The 25,948-nt window shown below is 39.3% G+C and overlaps 1 protein-coding gene across 3 annotated transcripts in view; it reads left to right on the forward strand.

Annotated features, from left to right (window-relative positions):
• The first annotated feature begins 235 nt into the window (after nt 1-235).
• The window catches only part of PPP3CA (protein phosphatase 3 catalytic subunit alpha), a 325,335-nt gene continuing 299,622 nt past the window's right edge, over nt 236-25,948 (forward strand). For 2 of the 3 annotated variants that reach the window (XM_003985136.5, XM_003985137.5), the window contains exon 1: nt 236-486. In XM_003985136.5, coding sequence (XP_003985185.1) covers nt 429-486 — 58 coding nt within the window. In that variant the 5' untranslated portion in view covers nt 236-428. Of the gene's footprint in view, nt 487-3,440; nt 3,499-25,948 lie in introns of all 3 variants that reach the window. The other variant, XM_045056052.1, reaches the window with a different exon arrangement.

The raw sequence follows: 25,948 nt of genomic DNA on the forward strand, positions 1-25,948 counted from the left end.
GCGGTGCCGGGTCTCCTTGCCGGGGTGGGTGCTCCTGTGTGCGCTTCTCCTCCCCATCCCCCTTCCCCCAAGAATAAAAGAAGAACCAAGAGGCGTGCTTAGAAAATAAATAAATAACCACCACACACGCGCAGCCCGGAGCGGAGTCGGCGAGGCTGGCGGCGGCGGCGGAGGAGGAGTGAAGGCGGCGGCGGCGAAGGAGGAGGAGGTGGAGGAGGAGGAGGAGGAGGTGGAGGAGGAGGAGGAGGAGGAGGAGGGACGCGCGAGAAGGCAGTAACTTTAAAGCCAGCTCAGAAGCCCAGACCTCCAGCCGAGCGGTTTGCAGCGCGGCGGCGGCGGCGGCGGCGTTCAGTGTCTGGCCCGCCGGTCCGGTCGGGGTGTGCAGTAGGACGGACGAGCAGCGCGTCGCTGTCCCCCGGCGGCTGGAGATGTCCGAGCCCAAGGCAATTGATCCCAAGTTGTCGACGACCGACAGGGTGGTGAAAGGTAAGCGGCGCGCCGCGGTCGCCCCGGTGCACCGTGTGCCGCAGGAACCCTCACGGCTCGCCTCCCCTCCCCCCGCCCCCGGTTCTCTCCTTGCTCCAGCCACGGACCTTCTAGGATATTGTGCAACCCTCGAACCCCCCCTCCTTTGCGCGCCTTCCCCCCAAGCCTCCCACCCAGCCCCACTTGGGGCATTTTTATTTACGGGGGCGTCAGTTGGCAAATGGCTGAGCCGCGGGGAGGCGGCGGCGGCGGGGGTGGCGGTGGCGGGAGGGGGCGCCCGGGGGGTGGTTGCTGGCAGGGTGTAGCTGCTGTGACAGAAATAGGAAGTGGGTGGCTGCTCGCAGGCTTGCATGGGATCGGGTTTATGATTTTCTTTTGCAGAGGGAGGGGTGATTTATGGCTTTTAAAAAATTAATATGGCATTTTTATGTGGCCGTGGCTTTCCACCGACTGCCTCGCTCGGGCTGGGTTCTCTCGGAGCTCCATTGCAGCAATTCCCTCCGCGCCCCCTCCCCCTCCCCCTGAAAGGGCCTGCACAGGACTCGCGAGAGAGCGGGAGAGCGTGGGGGGAGCCCGGCGCTTCCTTCCGCGCGGGGCGGGGGCGGCCGCAGGCGGAGGGGGTGGCCGAGGGGACGCGCGGGGGCCGCGGGAGGCGGGGAACGACCCGAGAGCCCCGCCGCGCCGCCCCGGGATTCCCCCGCAGGCCCTGAGAAAGACACGAAAAGCAGTTCTCCAACCCTCCCTCGCCACCGGAGCCTTCCTTCCCCCGCCGACCTGTCAGTGCTCTTGAACGGTTCCCCGCTGGAGCACACCTCCCTGGTGGTAACCTCACCCGGCTCGCTTCTTCCGTGCCCCTGGCACCCCCTTGTTAACGGGCCATTTGATTCCTGTTATTGCCTCTTCTCCCCTGTCCCGGGATCGTATACTCCTTGCCCTGAGGTTCCTGGCATAGAGAAGCCGGGATGCGTGGGGTGAGGAAGGGGACAGGCAGTGGTCTTTCTTGCCCGGGAAAATCCGCCGTCCTCGTTGTGTTCCGTGGTGGAGTTGGGGAGGAACCATCCTACAAATCCTGGAAGGATGGGACAACAGAGCAGATCCTCCAGGATTAAGTAGTATCCCTCGTTCCTAGGGGTTAGGACCCGGAGCAAAGCAGGGATGGGGTAGGGGCTAGGCACGGAACGGGCCTTAGAAATTGCAAATAGCACTGGCTGGTGTGGAGTGTGTGTGTGTGTGTGTGTGTGTGTGTGCGCGTGTGCGCGCGCGTGGGGTGTGTGTGTGTGTGTGTGTGTGTGTGGTGTATAGAACTGAGATAGTATCTAATGTGGCCATGCAAGTTGAGTGCAAGGCAATAAAGTCATTGGTCCCATGAGCACTTAGGTGAAGTAACTCCGCAGCCTTAAGACCATGATACAGAAGTCCTTCTGGGGCGACAGAACTGTTCATTGCTCCATTCACATTTGCTCACTTGTTAAAGTTGTGTGTGTATGTGTGTGTGCGTGGTGATGGGGGAGGGGGATTGTTTTCTCTTTTTTTAAAAAAAGAGAATAAAATATCTTTTCTTGTTTTGATTATATTAGAATCATTCCTGCTTGAATGCAGTATTCATAGACTCATCCAAGTAAGGAGGAAATACCTTTGCAAAAAATGACTGGAAGTAGGACTACAGATGAACAACTGTTCTCTCTGCAGTAATGGCTCCTCATGTAAACAGTGAATTCAAATCGATTCCAAAGAACTATGCTTTGTATTAAGGGTTATTGTTGACATTTTAAAAAATTAAGACCTTTTGCTGAAATATTGGAGAATAACAAATATCTCCCTAATGTGTGATGTTTAGGTGTAACTCCAGTGTATGTTAAGATTGCCTGTTTTCAAAATAGTGTAAAGCTTACAATTAAAGTGCTAGCAGTAAATGTGTCAACAATTAAAAGTCAGTCATATGTGCACACATAACTTCAGGTTCCCTGTTTTAAATCACAAAATGTGGGTTCTCTGTGTAAATGTAAAATTGTCATAGAGAGAAGAATGTAGAATTGTCTATACATTCTGGCTTGATGTCTTTACCAATTAATGTGAAAGAGCCCATTCAGCCATTCTATGCCTATTTGGTCTTGCTTTTTTCCAATGCTATATTATAATGTTTTTATAGATGAGTCTTCATTGTAAGTACACAAATTCTCCTGAATTCCAAAAAAATGGTTTACATATTTTTGTAGAGCTAAAATGCACACGTGGTTAATATAGGAAAATAGGAAAGTCTCAAAATAGGGAAAGGTAATTTTGTATTTGTTTTTATAGGGATCTTGATGTGAAATTTTAAATGTGAAATTTTGTTTATAGAAAAAAACTTTTATTGATGAATCCTGACTTTAAGGTGGGCATGTTATTTTTCTTATGCTTTCTTATAGACTTTATGTTGTTGGCTTAAAAGGCATTATTGAATCTTGGATCAACATTTGGTCACATAAATGATTTTTATAACTGATAATTTTGAAATGGTAATCTGTTTTGATTACCAGTTCTCTAACTAAATGCTATCTAACAGATAGCATTTCCCTACGTATACACATGCTTAGTGAGTAGAAAGTACATGAATGATGAATGGAAAATAGATGACCAAATGATTTTTCAGGTTTACAAAATTAGGTAAGACATAGTTCACGGAACCATGACTTTAAATTTTGCCGGAACTTCCTCTCAGTAGTCTGACAGGATTCTTTAATGTAGGAAAGGGGTTATCCTCCAGGAAATTTTTGTGCTCCTCAAACTTTCTCTCCTTTTACAATACAGATAGTAATATTTGGTTGCATACAGAAATAAGAAGTATTTGGATCATTATTACCATGGCATGCCATGGTGTTTGTTTACAGTTATCTGCATTAGTGTGATCTGGCTTTTGTTGTATAACAAATTGCTGTTTACAAATAAAGCTGTGCTTGTGGTTTTGTTTGTAGTAATACCATGATGTGACGGCTTTCTTGATTTGTACTTCCAGAATGCAACTTTAGAAAGGTAGGTTGAGTTTAAGTCTCAACTAACTATGCGATGTTTCAGGTTTGTAGCATCTTCTAGAGTGTGTTCAGAGCCCTGATCAGTTTTCCAGATCTTAAAAATGAAAGGGAATGGCAGCACTGGAGATGAAAAGCATTTATTTAGATTACCTCAAAAAAATTTACCTCTCATTTAGCAAAACTGGTGCTGTTTCAATTTGACTGTTCTTGGATAAAAACAATGGAAAACATAAAAAAAAAAAAAAAACCCTCATAGAAAAGATCTTGGGAATGCCATTTGTTGGAAATCGGAGTAATTTGACCCATTTACTGTTTTACATTTTTGTAAGAAAACAAAATATATGCGTAACTGTATGGCAAAAGATGGAGGGCAGTAAATAGAAGAATAACTACTCTCCCTTCTTTCCCCCAACACACCACATAGTCCGGTTTTTCTCTGCAGTGGTGCTCCTCAGGCCTGGTTCCAAACTCTGGCTTCTTTTTATTTCTCCTTGCCCGTCTCTGCCTTTAACTCCGTGTCTAGCCCTAACACTCCCTCCTGGCTTTGGAACTTAGCTTTTTGAAAGTCATACACTTGGAGGAAATGAAATTGTATGTAATGAGTACCTTGCTTTGTTACTTCTTTTTCCCTTCCCTTTGTTCCCATCTCCAAGTATTTTCTAATGAGGTATTTCTTACCTTAACCCGAACTGATTTTAATAGTAGAAATTCCAGATAGCATGGCAGGTTGCTGGGGAGTAAATGCCTGGGAAGAGTTTTGGGGATTTTCTCAAAAACTGTAGGTAGGGAATTTGTGCTTTGTGTCTGTCAGGTTGCTTTTGGCTGTGGGGAATGCAAAACAAAACAAAACAAGCTGTTTTTCTTTGTATTGTCAGCTTATATACTGTTTGTGAAGACAAAATACACACAGGGAAATTCTGGAAGGATATCTAAGATCATATAAGCAAGAAGCTGGTAGCTAAGCAAAATATTAAGTAAACAAAGATTCAAGCCACCAGTGTTTCTAGCTGAATGAGATGGTAATACTGCTTTAAAAGAACATCAAGCTATGCTACATCAGTAATCATGATCATGTTTGGATTTTGAAGCAGAGTATTAAATAATGCCATTTCTCTGTAGTGTGTCAAGAGGAGCTCATTGTGAATTTATTTTACTTAGATTGGTTACCATCTATTCTATAGTATAGTATATTCTATCTATCTGGTTTTCCATTTGAGTGCGGTAAGACCTCATTAATTCAGTGTCGTTAACTGAAACTATGATTAAGCATTAGTGTTTGGTGGCTGGAGTCTCCATCAGCAATGGATGTGAAGAAAGGGCCTGCTAATCTAATTAATAATATAAACAACACGGTTTGGGCATGGTTAATATACTTAACAGAACAGATTCTTTTAGGGATGTAGTGAGTAGCATGTAAATTAATGCTATTAATTACAAATTAGATCTGTTCGTTAGTGTTTTCTTTCAGGATTTCTACTATAAAGTAAATGTAACAAAACATTATTTTCAAAACATTTTGTAAACTAACACAAAAGCCTTAGGCAACAATTGAGACTGTGATTCGGGGAACTTCCAGTGATTCTAAAATGCCATCGAATAGGAAATTAACATTTAGAAAAGAATATGTTTTTGGAAACTGGGGGAAAGAACCTGTACTTTAAATGAGCAAGCTATTTTAAGACATCCAGTTAAAATGTGAAAAAAGTAACAGCTTAGAATCTAGTTAGTTTTACATTTGTTTATGTTAGTTTAAAAACATGCCTTTTTATGTCTACTTCATTTTTTAAATCTGTTCACTTCCATAAATATGACCTGTTTTATTTATAATTTTAAAAATATGAAATATGACTTTGATATAATGTACGTTTATAATTTTTATAATTGGTCTCTCATGCTTTTCCTTATCTTTTCTGTGTCAGCCATGTGTAAAGTTGGAACTAATTACGAAACCAAATAAAGAGTCCATTTAGAGTGACCTCATTGGAAAACAGCATTTTTCTAGACATACTCTCCTTTTAGCAAATCCAGTTAATTTACTGTTTTGAAAGTTTTGTGAAAATATTGGACACTCCTGAACTATAGGGAATGATGATGATTCACGATCTGGAACTTTGGTAAATACTAAAAAATCATTTTGTCATTTTTTTTTTAGCAACTTTGTGGTGTAGCATTCTCTTAATATTCAAGAGAGATACAGTGAGATTTTGAATTCCAACTTTCTACAATTCCACTGTAATATATTGTAAGTCACAGGTTTTTTCCTCATTTGTAAAATTGTACTCACCCCTCACTTCTGGGAACCAGAGGATCCTCAAATGGAATTTGAGGTCACACTGGGTCCACTTGCCTGGGAATGGCAATTCAGTCACTGCTGACACAGAATTACAAATGACAATGTGTTAATGTATTTTCAGGGTCACTCAAGAATAGTCAGAACAATTAATATTGAAGTCTGTGAATGCCTTGGGTCTACAACAGTAGCTTATGGTGGCATTTATTTTATAGTTGAAGAAATGGAGACAGAATAGATAGAATGGTCGGTCACAGGTGGGACTAGAATGCAGGTAAGTGTAAGCAAATTCTTTCCTTTAGCAAAGATATTCTTTTGTCTTGAAAACCTGTTTGACAGTGTCACTTCTTTTGGTATATTTAAGATGTCACATAGTATTTCAAACTTTGCTTTACTGAATTACTAGCTGTATAAAATAGTTTTAATAGGAGAGGGAGCTTTTATATCTCTGTATTTAGCAGAAATAAACATTCTGACGATAGATATTATAACCTGGTTTGATCTTGGCATGAGGTTTACTACAGGAAAATTGTTAAACGTTATTTTCTATTCAGGTAAATATATACACAGAAATAGAAATAGCATATTATCCTACTAAAACATTTATTGACATTTATTTTGAAGGTTGTTATCATAAGCCTCTTTGTCTGAACTACAGATAATGGCCGATACAGTTGGTCTGGTTTGAGGATTTTACGAATTTCTAGAGAAAGCTCAAGCAAAACCAACAACCAGTGCTTCGTAGGTGTTTCACTCCTTTTTAAAAAATAGTCATCAGGTGGGAATGTCGGCACTGACACACGGTTTCAGTTTGTAAACTAAGTCTTTAGTAATCTTGACATTTTCAGCATTATTAACTCATTTTACCGTATTTTCATCTTCTGTATTCATACAGGCTGTATGATGATAAGCCATCAATTATATTTCATATAAGAAGTCAAATAAAACACTTCATATTCCTCTATGGTTAGGTGTTCTGAATAATGGCTTAAATCAGATGGACTGGCAAACTGAGGACCTGGGCCTATGGCTGGGATCTCAAATCCATTTCACAAATGTACATGCAGTAACTGAAACCCTGATATTAAAAACAAAAACAAACCCTGACTGAGAAAGCAGTAATGAATCATTAAAATATTACAGTTTTAGAATTCGATCTATTCTTTGTGAGACATCACAGAAATAGAATGTTGTGTTCATCTTTTTATTTCCTTAATCCATGTCTTTGCCTCATACCAAGTATATTACTACTCTATTTTAAAAGGATGGTCTGTCTGACTTTCTATGAACTTCTCTCTCTTGCAACTGGAAATTCTGCAGATGTCTGCAGAAAGCAAAACACATAAGTAGAGACCAGAGATTTATGTTCCCAGCTGCCTCCAGATGATGACAGACCACCTTACAGGGTTTGTCAGTGTCAGGTACTTCCTACAGTTAGGAAGCCAGAAGAATGATGGTTGATGTTCAGAAAGAGAGTTTTATTCATACAGAGCTAAATTTTAAAAGATCCCATTAGCTCTAAGTTTCTGAGATGTAGAGTCTCTTCTTGTACTGTCCATACGGTAACTGTATGGACCCGCTTTATTTTTTTTATTTTTTGGGGGGAGGAGCTGTTACTTCTGATTTAAAATGTTCAGTTGTCTCTGTGTAGTAGTAGAATGTTTTGGAGATTCTGGTAGGTTGGTGTCTAAACTATGTCTCCCAGATTGCTGCATATTCGTGGAAGGTACACAAATTTTTTTTGTTAATATGTATATTCAGAGTTTTAGTTTGAAAACCATGGTCATCGAATCAGTGGTGCCTAGTTCAATGCCTTGCTTCTTATGCCCTGAATCAGTTCTTGTCCAATGACTTTGAACATTGCACAATTCTCACTGCACCTCCTGAAGCAATGAATGGAGACAAATTATGTATTTATTTTGAGTACAATTGTATTAAGTTCTGTCTTTTTTATAAATGGTTCTATATGATAACTGTATGGTTTTGGAATACTTCCTCTCCAGCCGCATCAGACAATAGAGTATGAGAGGGAGGCATTAATAAGGTGATATAATTAGATTCAGGGAAGTTTTGTTGTTTGGTCATTTGGACTGGCTTCACGCCAGCTGAGTTTAAAAGGCTAACTCCTTTTCAACTCAGCATATTAGCTTGAACTTGAAAGCTTTTTTCGATTTTTGTTGTATTTCCTCTTAGACTGATCAGTTTTTGACAGGTGAGAAAAGATATGTTAATCACTCAGTGTTTGACATATTGGGTGATTTATATTTTTTAATTATTGTTTAGATTTGGACTTGAAGAGAGAATGATGGGGAAAATTCCATGAAACAAAACAAAACAAAACAAAACAAAACAAAACAAACCGAGACCAGAAAAACCCCTCTTCCTTTGTTTACATCTCAATTTATCATTTTCTGTAATGCTTTTGTAATTCAGAAATGCAGCCTTCTTCAACATAACCTCCTGCCCTCCTCCTGCCCTCCGCTGGCCCCCAAATGTCATTGGATTCTATCCAATGGGAAGATATATGGGCTATGAGAAGTTAAAAAAAATGTGGCACCAGCTCTGCTGACTCCTTATATTCTTCTAAGTGGGCTTCAAGCCATCGTTGACATTTGTTTTTAAACATCCTGTAAGCCATGCCGTTTTATCAAATTAAATTAAAAGCACAATATATTCTCTTACAATGACAGAACCTGAGTCAGGACTTCCAAGTTTGTGTTATTATTATTATTTTGCTTTTTACAAAGGAATTAAATTTTTTTAAATTAAACCTGGCATTGTTGGTCTGCTGTGCATACTTAATACTAATAAAGTACATGCATACCTTCTGTGTGTGGGTTTGATTATTGTCACGGGAACAGTTCTCATCTTTTAATTCTCATCCTTTGAGCTTTGATTCAGAGGACACCTCCTCTGGGACCGCATCTCCTGAAACCTTCAACTGGAGTAAGGGGACTCAGCCTCTTCATTTTCTCGGAGGACACTTTGATTAGAGCATGCTCTGTGAAGACTTATTTACCTTTCTGCCTCCTCTCCAGGAGAGACGGGCCTGCCTCCACTTATCTTGGTATATTTAACCCCAGTACAATGCCTACTGTAGAATATACCCTTGATACGTTGGTTGGTAAATGAACAAAATAACAGATAAAGGATAAGAGGGATTTAAATTTCCAAATTATAGAGTTCTTTTCTATTATGAAATTTTGTGGATCCTAAGTCATGGACAGCTCACAAACATCTGGTGAGTTTCTTGTTTCATAAGTGCCAATGCTGTAGAAGGGTTTTTTTCACATGTATTTCTGAAATGCTCTCTCGTTAATTGAGATGATATGTTTTTTGCCCAATAGACAGACTACAGAAGCATAGCGGGCAGGAGTGGCTTACCCAGGGAGTGCTTGGTTGTCGGTGGCTCGTTGTCAGTCAAAGGACATATAGGTCTATTTTCTCAGAGGTAGGTGATGTTTTCTTCCTTCAGGAAGACTGGTGATGATACCAAGTTGAGAGAGAGCCACTATGACAAGCCTCTGGGAGGCCCAGATTAGACTTCACAATTACATTGCTTACTTAGATAAATACACAAGTGCAAATGAATAAAAGTCAATATGTTCAGAAATCAGAGCAGAGATGTAAAACATACTGCAGGCCCAGATAAGACATGTCTGTGTAATACTAATAAAAAATCTTCAGGCCCATTCCGTGAGTACAGGCTGCTGGTGAGTCAGCTCTGCCGATGGCACGTCTACATGGTGGATGTTTTTCTGAAAACTCAGCCCTGGGATCCACATCAGCTGGGAGAGGGTATGTTGTGAGGCACCTGCTCTCAGCCCAGTCTTTACAGAGCACCACTGATCTGACCTAGTCCGCACTTGGTCAGGTGGCTCCCCACTGAAGCAGGCTTTCCAAGCCCCCGTTTATGGGCTAGGATTTAATCTGTCTCCCTAGTGCAAAAATACTTTTCTTTCAAGGAGTTGAAGACCAGGAAAACTATAATTTCCCACCTAAAATCACATCACTGTCACTGCCAATTTGCAGTCGGCCGTCAGGAGGAATCTCTCTGTTGACTACACCTCTGGCCAGAATTCTACTTGACTACTCTGTCTCATTTCCACATGCACTTTCAGAAATGCATGCAGAAAATTTGGAGGTTCTTAAAAAAAAGAGGTTCCTTCCCCTCCCCCAAGTGGTTAAAGGACTTAAAATTGTGAAAGGAACTAAGATTATTGAGTTTGAATAAGAAAAGTTTGAGTGGTAATTTATAGATTTCAGGTATTAATAAGTCTCTTTCTACAGTGGGTCACACTCCTACGTTAATCTGTCACCACTATCAATTGAATAAGAAAAAAACACTATCTGGAAGCATCAGGGATTTTGGTGACTTTTTTTTTTTTTTTTTTAATCCAGTCATATACATTTAACACTGGCATGGGTTATGGGTGATCTTCGGAATGGAGAGAATTGATGATTCTCGTTTGTTCAGGTTGTAAATGTGATCTAAATCTAGAATTATAAAATTTTGAAGCTGAAAGAAACCTTGGGAATCTAACTCCTCCTCTGGCCTGGAGCCAGTCCTCTGATTCTGTACTGGTGAGAGGGACTGAGAGATGAGTGGAAAAGCTTTTACCTCTTACACTTGCCAAAGTGTCTGAGCCAAAGCAAAACAAACAAATCAAACTCTTGGAATTGGAAGGTGTGGCAGTGATCTAGCTCAGTCCATCCCCAATTTGGAATGTTCTGTCCAGCCTTTGTGATGGATGCTAATCGCACTGTTTCATGAAAGCATGAAGGAGCCCCCTACTGACTAAGACCTGCTCTCACCTGGCCATTTCTACTTGTCAGAGTGTTTTCCTTAGGTTTGACATCAGTTAATGCTCTGGAGTACACAGCCATTGTTCCTAGCATTGCCCTGTAGAGTTCCCTAAGATGAGCCTTACCTGTCTTTCACAAGAGAGCTTATTTGATATTAAAAGCAACTCTCATGTTGTTAAGTCTTCTGCCTATTCCCCACATGACATTGTTTCTGGGTCCTTCTCCAGCCCAGTAGCCTTCCTTTAAACCATGGTGATTGTCAAGTTCTTTGGAAAATGGAGAAGTGAGTAAAGGTACATGTTGGCTTACCTCTTTCCATCGAACTTCCAGCACCTTGAGCTTGGTTGCCTAAGTGCTCCTGCCTTTCTCTTCTGTGTTCTCATGCTGACCCTTAAACTTTCAGGTCCTTCACTGATCCAGTCTTGTATCCCTTGATGTCCCTTGGCTGGGGGGGGACTGCTACTTCCATGATGCTCTTACTCCTCATGGCTTCCTATTGAAATTCCCTTCCACTGTCATCTCCCGGTCCTGTAGCTAGCTTGAAGGTGTCAAATACCTAAACTGCTCTATATGCAGAGCTTTCCAGAAAATCTGAATAGCAGATGCATTTTAGCAGTGACTTTCTGGAGGTGTTGCCTTCCTTTTACTTGCTTTTATATGTAATACAGACCAGTAATATCACCATGATAGCATGGTGATATTAGTGTGGTAATTGAGGACAGGCCAAGTCCCTTGTTTACTTTTCAAATCGCACCATGAAGGCAGCTCAGCACCCTGCTTGCCCAGAGCCAAACTTGCCTTCTCTGCTTGCTTCTCTTCTGGGCACCTAGTCTTTGAAGGTTGTTGATAATATACAGCTCCTAAGGCCATTGAATTTGGCTAACCTAGTGAGTTCGATTGTAATTTGATACCTAGTTTAAGTTTCACGGAGGCCTAAAAGAGGCCAGTGCCTTCCAACTATGGTGTCACAACACATTTCTGTGTTACACTCAGCTGTGAGGTATTAACAGCTACTGACAACAACGTACAGAAGTTTGCAAATGACTTATTTTAAAATATCTATATATAAGCCAGGGTGGATTCCTGTTCAACCCTAAAATACTACGTTTGCTTGTATTCTGATGTTTTTCCTCACGCAGGAGAAGGGATGGAACTGTAGCTATCATGGTGGGCATCTTGCATAACGTACAGGCTTTTTGATCTTCTGACACACCGTTAATCACAGTGGAAATTGTACATTCTTATAGCCTATGGCAGTGTTTGCTCTATTCCAGTGGACATTTTTGAGGACCGTTTATTGCAATCTGGATTCATGCATGCTAGTGTATTGTGCGAGTGAATGTCACGTGCATCTTGACAGAAAGGCTGACTTCTGCACCTAGAGAGTGTACCTTCATTAGCCAGATCTGCAGATTGGATAGATCTTGAAATATCCTGGGGTGATTTCAAAGTGCTTTATGCAGCCTGCTCTTTTCAAACGTCTCCCACAGGCCATGGCCAAAATTCCATGAATTGTTATTTAGGATGAGCTTGGCCTTGGCCTTTGGGTAGTATTGAATTCAAGAAAAGTCCTGTGCTTTCAGAGACTTTTTGAGAGTAAACTTCCATGTCTCCTTTTGAAGAAGAATGCCATGCCTCTTGCACCACTCAGTTTTCTCTCTGCTCCCTTCAAGTGTGATATAATTGTAATACCCTAGTTGGTAAATGGATTAAATAATCCATTATTGAGTATAAAATGACTGTTGAAAATATATTGTTTCCTTCACTTAGCAGACCATTTTCCTACACATCCATCCTTCCATCCTGTCCATGCATGCATCACTGCTTCCCTGGGTCTGTGCTGTGTTCTTGGGGCTTAAAGTAGGCAATCTCTGAAGGTTGCTATCTAGTGTGTGTGTGTGTGTGTGTGTGTGTGTGTGTGTGTGTGTGTGTGTGTGTGTGTAGTGGTGGTGAGGGCGGGGGAAGCAAATCACAACATAAGTGGTAATTACTTTAATAGCAGAAGATACTACATGCTGTGGAGGACAGTAAAGGAGTGATTCACTGTTTTTCATAGTTTGTACTTTAATTTTTTTGGCAAAAATAAAGGGAAGCAATATTGTTTTTTTCCTGTGTCTTATATATAAGCACAATGTTAGAGCATGGGCTCGTTTGTAAATATAGATGGAATAAAAGGAGCTACAAAAGAAGTGTTGAGTATTTATATGTGGAATTGTGTAGCTGTTACAGTTCACCTGTGAGCAAGGTGTATGAGAAAGAATCATGGGTTGTGGAAGGTGGAAGAGGCTTTCAAAGTCAAGCCAACTAGTTCAACTATCTTCCAAAAAAAAAAAAAAAAAAGAAAAAAAGAAAAACCACCTTCCTATTAATGGTTAATAAGCCCCGCCGCCCCACCCCTGTAGAATATTTACAGTGATGAAGAAGCAGCATCAGAGTGTAGAAATAACATTGGTTTACACTTTGATAAAATCTGCTTTTAAATCCTGCTTTCTCTATGTACCAGCTGTGCCTGTGGGGAGGTCATGTAACAACCCTGAACCCATTTTGCTTACTGAAAAGTGGAACGGATAGTATTAATCTTTCAACTTTGCAAGACTATTGTAAACTATGAGAGGAATTGTATGTGAAATGCCTAGCTTACTGCCTGACACCCAAAAGACCTCAGTACATGCTAAGCATTGTGGGGGTGGTGTGTTTTTTGTTTTTTCATTGTTGGACAGCTCCTTTGAAAGCAAAGTTTTTTGCTTATGGAAGTAACCTGCATTGAAGTATCCTACCCATTGTCAAATCCACTGTAGTGTGAGCGCCTCTGCCATTCCTCTGAGACTGGCAGAGGTCACCAGTGACTGTCCAGTTGCTGGCTTCTGTTGTATTTGACATAATGGGCCACCTCTTTCTTCTTGAAACATTGTCTTCATTGGCTTTTGTGGGTTTCCTCTTTGACCTGTTTGCCAGCTCCTCTGGACTGAATCCTGAATGTTGATGTTCCTTTTCTTTTTACAAGTTCTTCCATGCAGTTTCATAGCTTTACACGCATAGGATTGGTGACAGGTGTGTGCTGCTTGTAGGCTGATGAGTAACACATCTATATTTGAAACCTAGTTTTTTTCTCTGGAGCTTTCTCTCAAACCCTATACAGAACAGTTGCTGTGGATGGGTATGGTGAAAATCCAGTGGGGTATTTCTTCTCCTGTGTTCCTTAGCCTGTCTGATGTTACCATCATCCATCCAATTAAACAAAGCTGTTATTCAGTTCAAGTTTTCTAAATGTTTCACGTAGTGCTACAATAGCTTCCCAACATGAGTCTTTTTGCTTTCAACCTTGTCCCTTCTCATAAATTAGTTTTCCCACTAGAGGGATCCTTTAAAAATGAACATCTGATTATGCTAATCCCATATGTGGTTGTTGATCTTCTTCTTACTGATTTGTAGGAACTCTTTATATATTGTAGAATTTGACCCCTATTGCATGAATTTTGAAAATACTTTTAGGGGCGCCTGGGTGGCGCAGTCGGTTAAGCGTCCGACTTCAGCCAGGTCACGATCTCGCGGTCCGTGAGTTCGAGCCCCGCGTCGGGCTCTGCACTGATGGCTCAGAGCCTGGAGCCTGTTTCCGATTCTGTGTCTCCCTCTCTCTCTGCCCCTCCCCCATTCATGCTCTGTCTCTCTCTGTCGCAAAAATAAATAAACGTTGAAAAAAAAAAAAAGAAAATACTTTTAATATAGCATGTGTCACCTTGTACTGAATTTAAGTCTTTCCAGTTTATGACAATATAAGTTCTTGAAAGCAGAGAGAACATCTTTTTATTCATAAGTGTATTCTCAATGCTTCTCTGTGTTTGGTCTATACAAAGTTGATTAAACTAAACTGAACTACTTAAAAAATCTCAATACTTTCCATGGCTTTGTATTTGCTTTACCTCTGTATGTAACATTCTTGCTCTCTATTGTGTCCCTCTTCTGCGTAAAGCTTCTCTGATCTTCTCAGGCATAGCTGTCTGTGATACTTCTTGTACTTTGTACACATAGTATGTCACAAACATTTGCAACAAAATTTTCTCTTTGTGAAATTAACCAGGACAAGGCCTTGTCCACTCATCTCCCCAGTGCTTAGCATGATGCCTAGCATATAATTAGTCATATTCTCCCTCCGCCACCAGCAAACAAATTGACCAGAAATGATATACCTGTTCATCACAAAAGCATAATGACATCAGTACTTCCTTTTTTCCCCTTCCAATATCATACTTTTTTTTTTTAATTGATGTAGTTCAAGTTGGATTATTTTTCCTAGTACTCTTGACTTATGGAACACCTGACCCAGGTGTTCATGTAAATATATTAAGCCAAGTCTCCTCCACTCTGGATTTGGTAATTATTTTATACAATTCTACAAAGCACTACATTTAAAGGAATACCTCAAGTTTGATTTAATCTTGCTTACCTTGTCCTCTGGTTCTAGCTTTTTTAGATCTTTTAATTAAACATTTGGATTCTTTTGATACTTCTTTTTAGTTATTTGCCCCAAATTATGTCCTAAGTAGATTTTCCTAGGCCTTTTACCTAAGGCTGGCAACCAAATGAATTTTTGGAACCGGCCAAATTAGATGAGTGGGTACACAAATCTTTATTTTAGGTTCTACATATGTAACATGGGAAAAAATCCCACCTATGTTAAGAAGCTTGTGGCTTCTGTACAAAAAAAAGGAAGTGCTTGTATAATTGGTTGTCCTTGATCTTTTCCTTACTTAATTAGTGTATTTTTCTATGACTGTACTTTGGAATGATAATTTTTAAAAAAAATTTCAAGTGCTTCTGCCTTCCCTGAGATTTATTTTAGTCTTTCGTCATTTTAGGCAGTAGAAGAATGAATTTTCCAGGGATAATGATTAAAGAGTTGGTGTATTTATTGCTGGTATATGTTTTGTAATGCATTTCACACAATTATATTTGAAGGGAATACTTCAACTTGTCAGCTACTTTGCTTCTTCTTCATAGGATCTTAACATAAATAATACAGTGCCTTTACTTATTTTTGAGATTTCTGTTCTAAAAATGTTAATAATATTAATGCATATGCTTTGCGTGTGCATTACATAATTTTATCCTTCCAATAACTCTGAAGCTAGGGGAGAGGCAGTGCCTTTTGAAGGTCACACAGCAAATAAATGTTGGAGCAGGTACAGTAAAACCTTGGTTTGCAAGCATAATTAGTTCTGGAAACATGCTTGTAATGCAAAGCACTTGTATATCAAAGCGAGTTTCCCCATAAGAAATAATGGAAACTCAGATCATTCGTTTCATGATCCCAAAATATTCATATAAAAATGATTACAGTACTGTAACATAATATAAAATAATAAAATACAAAATATAAAGAAAAGTAAACGAATTAACTTGCACTTACCTTTGAAAACCTTCCTGGCTAGTGTGAGGGAGACAAGAGAAAGGAGGTTACTGTATAGGACGACTTTCACTATCACTAATGGAATCACTGATGTCTGTTAGCTCAGTGGAATCTTTTTCTGCATGGGGGCTATTGTATACACTCTCACGGATGTTGACTGTAGTATGCTATTAATAAACTCTTGTCATATACTGTATTTAACATAACTGACAATTAGCAGAGGAAGGGTCTATATCTGCAGGCAGCCTGACCTAGAATGAAGCAAAGCATTCCTGAGCCTACTCTTGTATGGAAAAGCAAAGGGCTGTCCACAGGTGCTTTGAAGTGACAAGAAATACACTAATGTCAGTTGTGGGCACCTTCCAACATTCTGAGAGATCACTGATTTCTGCCAAACATCATGGCTTGAGACCAAGCATCCGAGCATGGGAGACCATCACCCCCAATCCTTCAGTGAGGTGGCAAGGGAGAGAAGAACTGTTGGCTCAGTTGTGATCTGTGATCGTGTGACATTTGCCGTCACATACTGCTTGTATTGCAAGATGTTGCTCATTTATCAAGTTAAAATTTATTAGAAATGTCATGTGGAATATTCGTAGAACAAGTTACTCGCAATCAAAGGTTTTACTGTATTTAGATTCCAACAGTCTCATCTCGAGATCCTGGGCTTTTCGTACCATAACACTAAGTTGAAGGGCACATTAGACCAAATTCATTAGGTAGCATCTATGAATTGATAGAAAATAGGCATTTGTTTTTGTATAAAATATTATCACTCCTGGAAGTCATTTTAGTAGATTGTCATTGGCTTTTGTATAGCACACAAGTGCTAGAGAAAAATGTGTCATTTCTGTGGGGCAAGCACTTCTGTTTCCTTTTTAGAAATACATAGCCAGGGCACACAAACAATGGGACTAGAGTGTAAACTAGGCCTTACTTGGCCTTACTGACTTAATCATGGTGTTACAGGACAAACTAATCTAAAACATAAAAGGAAATGCTGTGAGTTACATAAAGAAGATATTTTTATTGGACCTTGAGTTTTTCTTTTAAGTTAAATCTATGCCAAAAAAAAAAAAAAAGTCTAGTGCTAGCTGTTGTATATTCTGCTGGACTTTGTTTTAGAGACTTTGCTTCTTTATATTCATTTTCATATTTTTGTCACTAAAGCAAATAAAGGAAGCCACACATAGCTAAAGTGAAAGCCACTTCAAGGAGACATCACATGAAACATTTTGAGGAGGGAGTTATGTGGTTTCATTGTGACATTTTAGATGCAAATGCAAATTGTTTTGAGATCAGAATTTTTCATTTACCACTTAGAACTCTGCTGTTCTATGACGAATGTTTGGCAGTAGCCTAGTTAACGCTTTTTGAACTGATGTTGTGATTATTTAAAAGAACGCGTGATGATTCAGTTTCTGAATTTTGATGCTTCTCTGAGGCAGGTGATTAAATACATTTATTTCTTTGTTCACATGATTGCTAAGCACATTTCTGATCCAACAGAACCTGGTTGGACTGATGTTGAGAAGTCGTTCAGCTGAAGTAGTTACAGGTCACAGGCTCAGAAGATTTGGCCCTTTGCCTTGATTCCCTGAGTCTGTAAATTCAGGGAGCTTTAATTTCATCCTGAGACGTCTGGCTTTCCCTTGCTTCATGACCAACACCTCTATATGTGGGAAAATTTCTTCCCTGCCGGAATCAGCTTGGGTTCATATTTTCTTTTCCTCTCCTTATCCCCGTGTGGTATTTTTGTGAACCTTGGACTTCAAATATGACCTTTATTTCGTGGCTGTTTACAGGTGTACATTAACACATAGAAGAAAAATTTTGAAATAACTACAATTCTTAAATAGGAGTACAACTAGGGTGTTTCATTGACAGTTCTTGTTTTGTTAATTTATATATATTGAAATGTAAGGTATTTTATGGCCTTGGAAAAACAAAATATACTTTACAACTTTTCGGCTGTGTGTGTTTATCTTAATCCTTGGCCTAAAACTTGCCTGAAATAAGCTTTGCCTTTTAAGGAAATTGACACTGAGATATGATTATGCCTGGTGAATTATAGTACACATAGATATTTTGAAGGTTACTGTTAAAGGAAAAAAAATATCAGGTACGTCTGTATTTAAAAAAGAGTAAGTAAAATAACCAATGACTAAGCATTCCATTTGTGCCTTATATGAACAATGTGAGCAAATATGAAAGAAACCTGTAAGAAATATGTTTTTTTTTAAATATCGCTTTCATTTGTATCCTAGGAGTGAAATTATGAAGTAGAAGATTAACATAGGAAGTGCCTCTTTTCAGAATTCCCCTATGGTATAAATACAACTTCTGAACTCACTTCACTATTTTCGCCCTTTCTAGAACTAATGAAGGAGGCTGACATATTTGTAGTGTATTCCAAATTTCAGAGATTTTTCTGATGGAGGAGAGGCGTGTCCCTCGGAGTCACAATATTTGATGACAACTTAATTGTAATGGACACAAGCGAGACTCCATATTGCTTTGCTTCTACATATTCTTAAAAAATGGAAATTTGCATAAATTGTCTTCAGTGCACACTATTTTTAATGATTTTTCCCTTTCACTCTTAGGCTAAACTATGTATTATGAAATTGTGCACTTCTGTGCAAAGTTTCCAACTTTATGAGTTTTTGTGAATGATTGCTTTCTGCAGCGATGAAATTGTTTCCAATAATGGATATTTTTAAATGATTCTGTAATCATATTATAATTATGTCACAGGTAATAAAGGTACTGTCTGTTCTTATTTGAACTTCTGTCCTATGAAGAGATAGCACCAGAAGTGATATTTTGCTTTTGATTTGGCATGTATTCAAGACATTACTTTCCTCCCGTACTGTTATCCCCAGCCACTGTTCAGAGAATTTCTGTAAGTGAAGGGAGTGAAGGGGAGGAAAAGCCACGTTACATGTAGGCAGGGCAATAGTGAAGCAGTTAGAAATGGTGTCTGTCTATAGGTCATCCTTGGTTGACTTGTAATGCAGGAAGCCTTTTTATGCATTTATCTCCGGACATGGCATTCTGGAAAGCTCAGTACATGCTACTTGTTGCTGTTTCTGATGGAATCTAGAAAGAGGTCATAGAAAGGACTGGGATGGCAGGGTGATGGCAGACCCTCTTTGGTCTTCACAGACCCACCTGTTTCTGCTTTAGAAACATTTTACCGTTCTTTTTGCGTCTCTTTAAATTGATCCATTGGGTTAAAATTACATTTATCTTTAAACGTGACCTGAATGGTGTCAGCTATTTTTTTTTTTAATTTAATGTTTATGCATTTCTGAGAGAGAGAGACAGAGACAGAGCACAAGCTGGGGAGGGGCAGAGAGAGAGGGGGAGACACAGAATCCAAAGCAGGCTCCAGGCTCTGAGCTGTCAGCACAGAACCTGATGGGGGGGGGACTCGAACTCGTGAACCCTGAGATCATGACCGGAGCCGAATTTGGGCACTTAACTGACTGAGCCACCCAGTAGCCCCTAGTTGTTGTTGTTGTTGTTTTTCTTTTTAAAAAAGATGCCGTTTCCTTTCATCCTTGTAGTCATCCTTGTGAGGTAGTTAAGTAGTTAATATGGCAGCCCATTCCACTGAAGAGGAGACTGTGCGTCAGAGAACTTATTTCTTGATCCTCACAGAGCTAATCAGTAGTGAAGCTGAGATCCAAAACCAGAACATTTAAAAATTATTTTGAAGAATTTTCAAGCATACATAAAAGTTGAGAGAAGAGAGCAATAAACCTCCATGTACCTATCCCCTACTTCAAGCACTGAGGTACCAAATTTCACAACATTTGGCTTATCTATACCTTTTTGCTTTTTCTTTCCTGAAGTATTTTAAAGCTGATCCCAGATAATTGCGTTCTCAGTAGTGCACATTTCAACTCTAGAGCAAACGTTTCATTTCTGTACCAAATGTTCTAGGTATAGGAGAGAATGACATAATACAAAGACTGTGTAGAGGCCCTACTTTTATCCAGAAGACAAGTTATATATCTGTGTTCAGTGTTTTTGATATGGGTGGTCATCATTTGCTACTCATTTATTAATAAGATAGGGATGAAACAGGTGATACTTATTGAGTCCTGATTCTGGGCTAGGAGCAGCCCTTCATGTCTCATGCATATTAGCTCATTTAGTTCACGGGAGCCCCGTGTTACATAATCATTTCCTGTGGGTTCAGGTTGCTTTTTAAAATTAATTATCTCGGGGCGCCTGGGTGGCTCGGTCAGTTAAGCGTCCGACTTCGGCTCAGGTCATGATCTCACGGTCCGTGAGTTTGAGCCCTGCGTCGGGCTCTGTGCTGATGGCTCAGAGCCTGGAGCCTGTTTCAGATTCTGTGTCTCCCTCTCTCTCTGCTCCTCCCCTGTTCATGCTCTGTCTCTCTCTGTCTCAAAAATAAATAAACGTTAAAAAAAATTAATTATCTTTGTACATAGAAGTAAAATATACTACATTGCCTTAAATTGTAACATCTTCTCTACTCCTTCTTACCTTTAATACTAATTATAACAATGTATTAATGGAGAGCTGGCTGATGCTCAAAAGTGTGGTCCATAGACCAGTAGCATCTGCATTGCCTGGGAGCGTCTCAGGCCAAACCCCAGAACTTTTGAATTAGAATCTGCATTTTGAATAAGATCCTTAGCTGATGTATACGTATATTAAGCTTGACAAGCCCTAGGTGGCACTTAAATAGTGCCTCCCAAGTGTGACTGCACATGTCAGTCACCTGGAAAACTTTTAAAGCTATCAGTGCTCAGTCCTATCCCTGACCAATTGAATGAGATTCTCTAGGTGAGGGCCTGGTGTCACTGTTTAAAAAAGTCTCCCAGGTGACTCTTAAAGTTGTTAGGCCAGGCTTTAAAATGCCCTGGTTTAATAGAACTAGAGTATCTTTCCATTGTGTTTCAGCTACTTTGAACAAAAAATTTCATCTTGCAAATCATGTATTGAAAATGATACCCTCGATATAGATGAGAATTGAAGATAAAAGAAATTCTGGGCTTGGGGCGCCTGGGTGGCGCAGTCGGTTAAGCGTCCGACTTCAGCCAGGTCACGATCTCGCGGTCCGTGAGTTCGAGCCCCGCGTCGGGCTCTGGGCTGATGGCTCAGAGCCTGGAGCCTGTTTCTGTATCTGTGTCTCCCTCTCTCTCTGCCCCTCCCCCGTTCATGCTGTGTCTCTCTCTCTGTCCCAAAAATAAATAAATGTAAAAAAAAAAAAAAAAAGAAATTCTGGGCTTACACTTAATAACTTAATGTTCTTAATAACAGTATTACTATTAGAAATATTGCATACCTACAGAGAAAAGGTGGCCTATAAATGAAAACATAGACCCTTGTCCTAATGTTTTCAACATTTGAGAGATTCTTTAGGTTAAAGCGAGATTTTTGTTCAGGAAAATTGGGTCTGTGATTAGATCAGGGACACAAGATGTTCAGACATATATTCTGACTCCATTTGTTCCTTATTATGTTGGGTAAATGGGTTAATCAGCCTACCTTTGACGGAAAGGGGGAACAGATAACACTTATCACACGGACACAATTAACCTTAGTTTGTTGAAATACCTTAAATTCCTTGAATAAGAGGCACTGAAGAAAGTCAAATTTTCGTCTTTAAAGTAATTGCTTTCCCAAGCCCTGTAGTAGCACATTTGCGTATTTTTAAAGCTACTCATTAGATTAGTAGCATTTTATGGTTTGGCTTCATCGGAGGAATGGCTTTAGACGTGGAGGAAATGTGGCAGACAGATTAGGAGACCAGCACAGTAGGCCTGGAGACACTGGAATATTAGAACCATCAAATGTGGATACTTCCAGGAAGCGAAAGATTACATTTTAGCCCAGTGCCTTTATTTCACAGATGACCGAATTGTGGCAGAATTGTGAGTTTTTAGGGTCTTAGAGAGAAATGCATGTTCCATTTTTATTTATTTTTGATAGTTTTTCGTTAATCAAATACATTGTGTGCTTATATGTACACACGTATGACAAGTGTACCAAAAATAATGTAACAGCAACATTGAAATTGTTCTACAATAAAATGTTTTTGTATCTTTTTGTATCTCTTTCTTCAAAGTTGTGATATCAACTAAATATGTTCTTTATCTCATGCATTTGGAATAGACTACGGTATCTATTTCTTATGGGCAAGATTAGGCATGTTTTTGTTGGCCTGGGAAAAGTTGCTATGTGAAGAGAGTGACTGTTATATTATTTATTTAACATTTAACCTGAAAGTCAAAATGTGTTCAAAAGAGCTCATTTGACAAGGGTTCTGAGTCAGAAGTATTAAAGGACAAATGAAACAAGGATTTCTTATTCTTAATCAGGGTTGGGGGAAAGGGCCAACCTTCTGCAGGGGAAATGACTATAAATGGGCTTTGCAGTTAAGACATCCTCTGTTGCAACAGCTGCCTTTCTGGTTGGCCTGGTTTTCCCCTTTCTTCACAGAGTATTGCTGCTAAAAACACCTTTCTGTTGGCACTTGAACTCTGCCATTTGACTCTTCAATTTTCTCTTGTTTCCTGCATGAAATTACATTTTCTTGCTTTGACTTGTGAAGCTTTGTGCAGCCTTGGAAGCAAGCTGCTTGCCTTTGTTTTCATTTTGCTATTCCCATCTTGGGGGCTAGCTCACTAGTACTTGGTATCCTTGGAAGGGTTCCCTCATTTTCACGCCAGATGACAACAACAAATGATCCCAGCTCCTTGGTCCTTTTATAGCTAGCTTCTTTGCGAAGAAAATTTAGAGAAAGAAAATTAAAAATAAATTGTATTCAACACTGAAGATAGAATGACATTCACGCCCACTGATGGACTTTTTGGTCCCTGCTGATATTTTTAAGCCTGTAGGCTAAGGATTGTTTTTCCTTGCTTTAGTGATGTAATAATGCTGCCAAAGTAACACCCAACACTCATTTACCTATGAAATACTCTTGTGTGTGTTTGGTTTTTTTTTTTTTTTTTTTCCAAATAAATACATCTGGTTTCTGAACTATACTTTTTTTTTTTAAATGTAATTATTTTAAGTCAGTTGTACTAACAGATTCGTGTTTCTGCTTTTTTAATTCCAAGTGATAAATGCATAAAAAGGAAATGTGTGTGGACATGTCTATCTCCGTAACTGTGCTGTCCTGGGTTTGTTTATAGGCATTATCATTTGTAACATATGGGTGAGAAAACGGAATCACAGTTTTGGATCGCAAGGATCACTGGTGGACATAGAAGACCAATCATGTGTACTGTATAAGAGTCGTTTTGATAGCAAATAACATAAATCTCATTAAAATAGCTTGTCTTGTAATTGGAAGTCCAAGGGATGGATTTGGCTTCCACACACATCGGGATTCTCCTCCTTACCCCTCTGTGATGCTTTCCTCTTCACTGGCTTTAAAAGGATGCAGGCGTTTTCTATGTTGGAGGAAAGATACCCACCAGGAAATCCAGACTTATATGGTCTTTCACTAGAGAACGCAGAATAAGCCTGATCCAGCATACATCAAAATCCATATGCTCCCTCAAAAAAGATTCTGATGAGATCCTATGCTTGTCCCCTTTGGATCAGTCTTTGTGTCCATGTCTGCCTATTTATGACGTAATGGCAGTCCAGTTATAAATTAGAATATTGCTTGTTGACCCCAAGATTAGAATGAAGGAATAGCTGTGACGTGTTATGTTTTGGTCAAGTTCTTGTAGCCTGAAACATTGTCTTTTTTCCACTAAATGTATATTTCTTTCCAAGGATCATGACCAGTCACGTAGAATCTGAGCCCTCTCCACTGCAGGAAACACAGTGAAAATCTTTTTCTAAATACGACATTGAAGATATTCTGTGGCAGTGCTGATCTGTTTTCAAAACATCTTCGTTTAGCACCTTTACTGTTTTAATATCAATAAACTTTGTAAGTGAACAAGTTTTAATTGATTACCTTTCAGGGTAGCTGTTTTGGGAATATCTATATGATTCCATATAAGGGAATGCCTCCCTGATACTAATGTATAATCTCAAGTGTAAACTTTTTAAATCACATTTGGAATAGGTTACTTTTGGATTTGTTTTTTTATGCACTACAAATACTGTATGTGTAAATTTTCAGTAGTTTCTGTAAGACAGAATACTATTTCCTGATTGTGTTCTTAGGTTTGGTGGTTTTTGTGTAGTTTTGAAAAAAAAAAAAAAGACTAGTTCACACAACTTGTAGCTGGTCTAGAAATTTGTTGAAATTAATGAATACTAAATGGATGCTTATGAGTGTGTGTTACTCTTACATGGGGTGCCCCTACTAATTAGCCTTTCCTTGGAGACGTGCCAAATATCTAAATATCAGTGGGCAGACTATCACCTTAGTCACTTTTTAAATAACATATCATTAGCTTTTAAAAATGATAATGCAATTTGTTCCTCATTCTTTTTAAGGAAAACCCATTATTGAGGGAGGGTAAGATAACTTTCTCTTCTGGTCTTCCTTTTTAAGTCAGGCAACTTTTTTCAATCCAATATTGTTCTGAGACAGAATTCTTTGCTTACAAAAGCTTAGTAGTTCATAAGTTCTCTCAATGTGTGTCTGCTTTTAAAATAATTTTTCTTTTTTCATTATGTTCTCATTTGCTAACGGTTATTTGTGTGTGTGTGTGTGTGTGTGTGTGTGTGTGTGTGTGTGTGTGTTTTACTTTTCAGTCAAGAGGTTGCTTGTCAGCAGACAGGGACCTAGGATACATTGAGAGGTGTGGAAGCATGTGTAGAAAAAATTAGCAATGTAGAGGTTTTAGAAAAAGTGAGAATCTCCAAACAAGTTATTGTGCATTTCTTAGATTTTAGGTCCTTCCATGCAAAGTTGCATGCAAGTGGTAATGTCTAGTGGACAGAACTTTGGACTATTAGAATTCTTTGGGAGTTTATAGTGGGTTTTATATTCCTACTGAAAACAGAACATGCTGACTATTAAGTTATACTCAAGCATAAGGTCTTAGACCCTAACTTTAAGAGCACTATCAAATCTTAAACTGTCTTCTAATGACTCTGTTGCTGGAAGACATCTATTATATTTCCCTTCTTGGCATCTACTTCATAAACTTGTGTTACTGTTGGGTACTGAATATACAAACAGAGCAATTACTGCTGTATATATACACAACCCTAAAAATAAAATTTTTATAAGCCTAGTAATTTTAAGAAAGCTCTGAGGTTAATGATTTATTTTAAGATTGGTTGGGTAAGTATGATGCCTACCTTTTACCAAGGTTGCCTAAATCTAAGCACATCATTAATGAAGCCTATTTGCTCACCACTTCCATGATTCCTTTCAAAAATATTTCATTATATAAGGATTTTCTTTCAGGGAAAATTATTTTTACACTAAAAAAATATTTAATAGTTGAAATTCCTTTTCCTAAGTATGTTGTAAACTTATTTAAGAGGAATAATTTAGGGGCGCTGGGGTGGCTCAGTTGGTTAAGAGCCCAGCTCTTAGTTTCGCCTCGGGTCATGATCTCACGGTTTGTGAGTTCAAGCCCCACATCAGGCTATGTGCAGACAGTGTGGAGCCTGCTTGGGATTCTCTTTCTCGTCCTCTGTCTCTGCCCCTCCTGCACTCTCTCTCTCTCAATCTCTCTCCAAATAAATAAATAAACTTAAAAAAAAAATTAGTTGGGACTGCAGTTTTCTGAAGCCAGGCCCTTTATAAACAGATGGTAGTAGGTTACTTCAGTAGTTGAAATGTTTTCATCCCATTCCATGGTTTAAATTTTTCTGAATCCATTTCTTACAAATACAAATTCAATATTCTAAAGCATGCATGTATGCTATTACGTTTAGTGGGTGAATTACATTCCAAAATGGCTTTGATGTGTTATTTACCTACAATACGCTTATATTGGAAAGTGAGAAATGGTAATAGGTAACACTTGTTGAGTAGTT

Source organism: Felis catus, chromosome B1 (genome assembly GCF_018350175.1).
Source record: "Felis catus isolate Fca126 chromosome B1, F.catus_Fca126_mat1.0, whole genome shotgun sequence".
Taxonomy (NCBI): Eukaryota; Metazoa; Chordata; class Mammalia; order Carnivora; family Felidae; genus Felis; species Felis catus.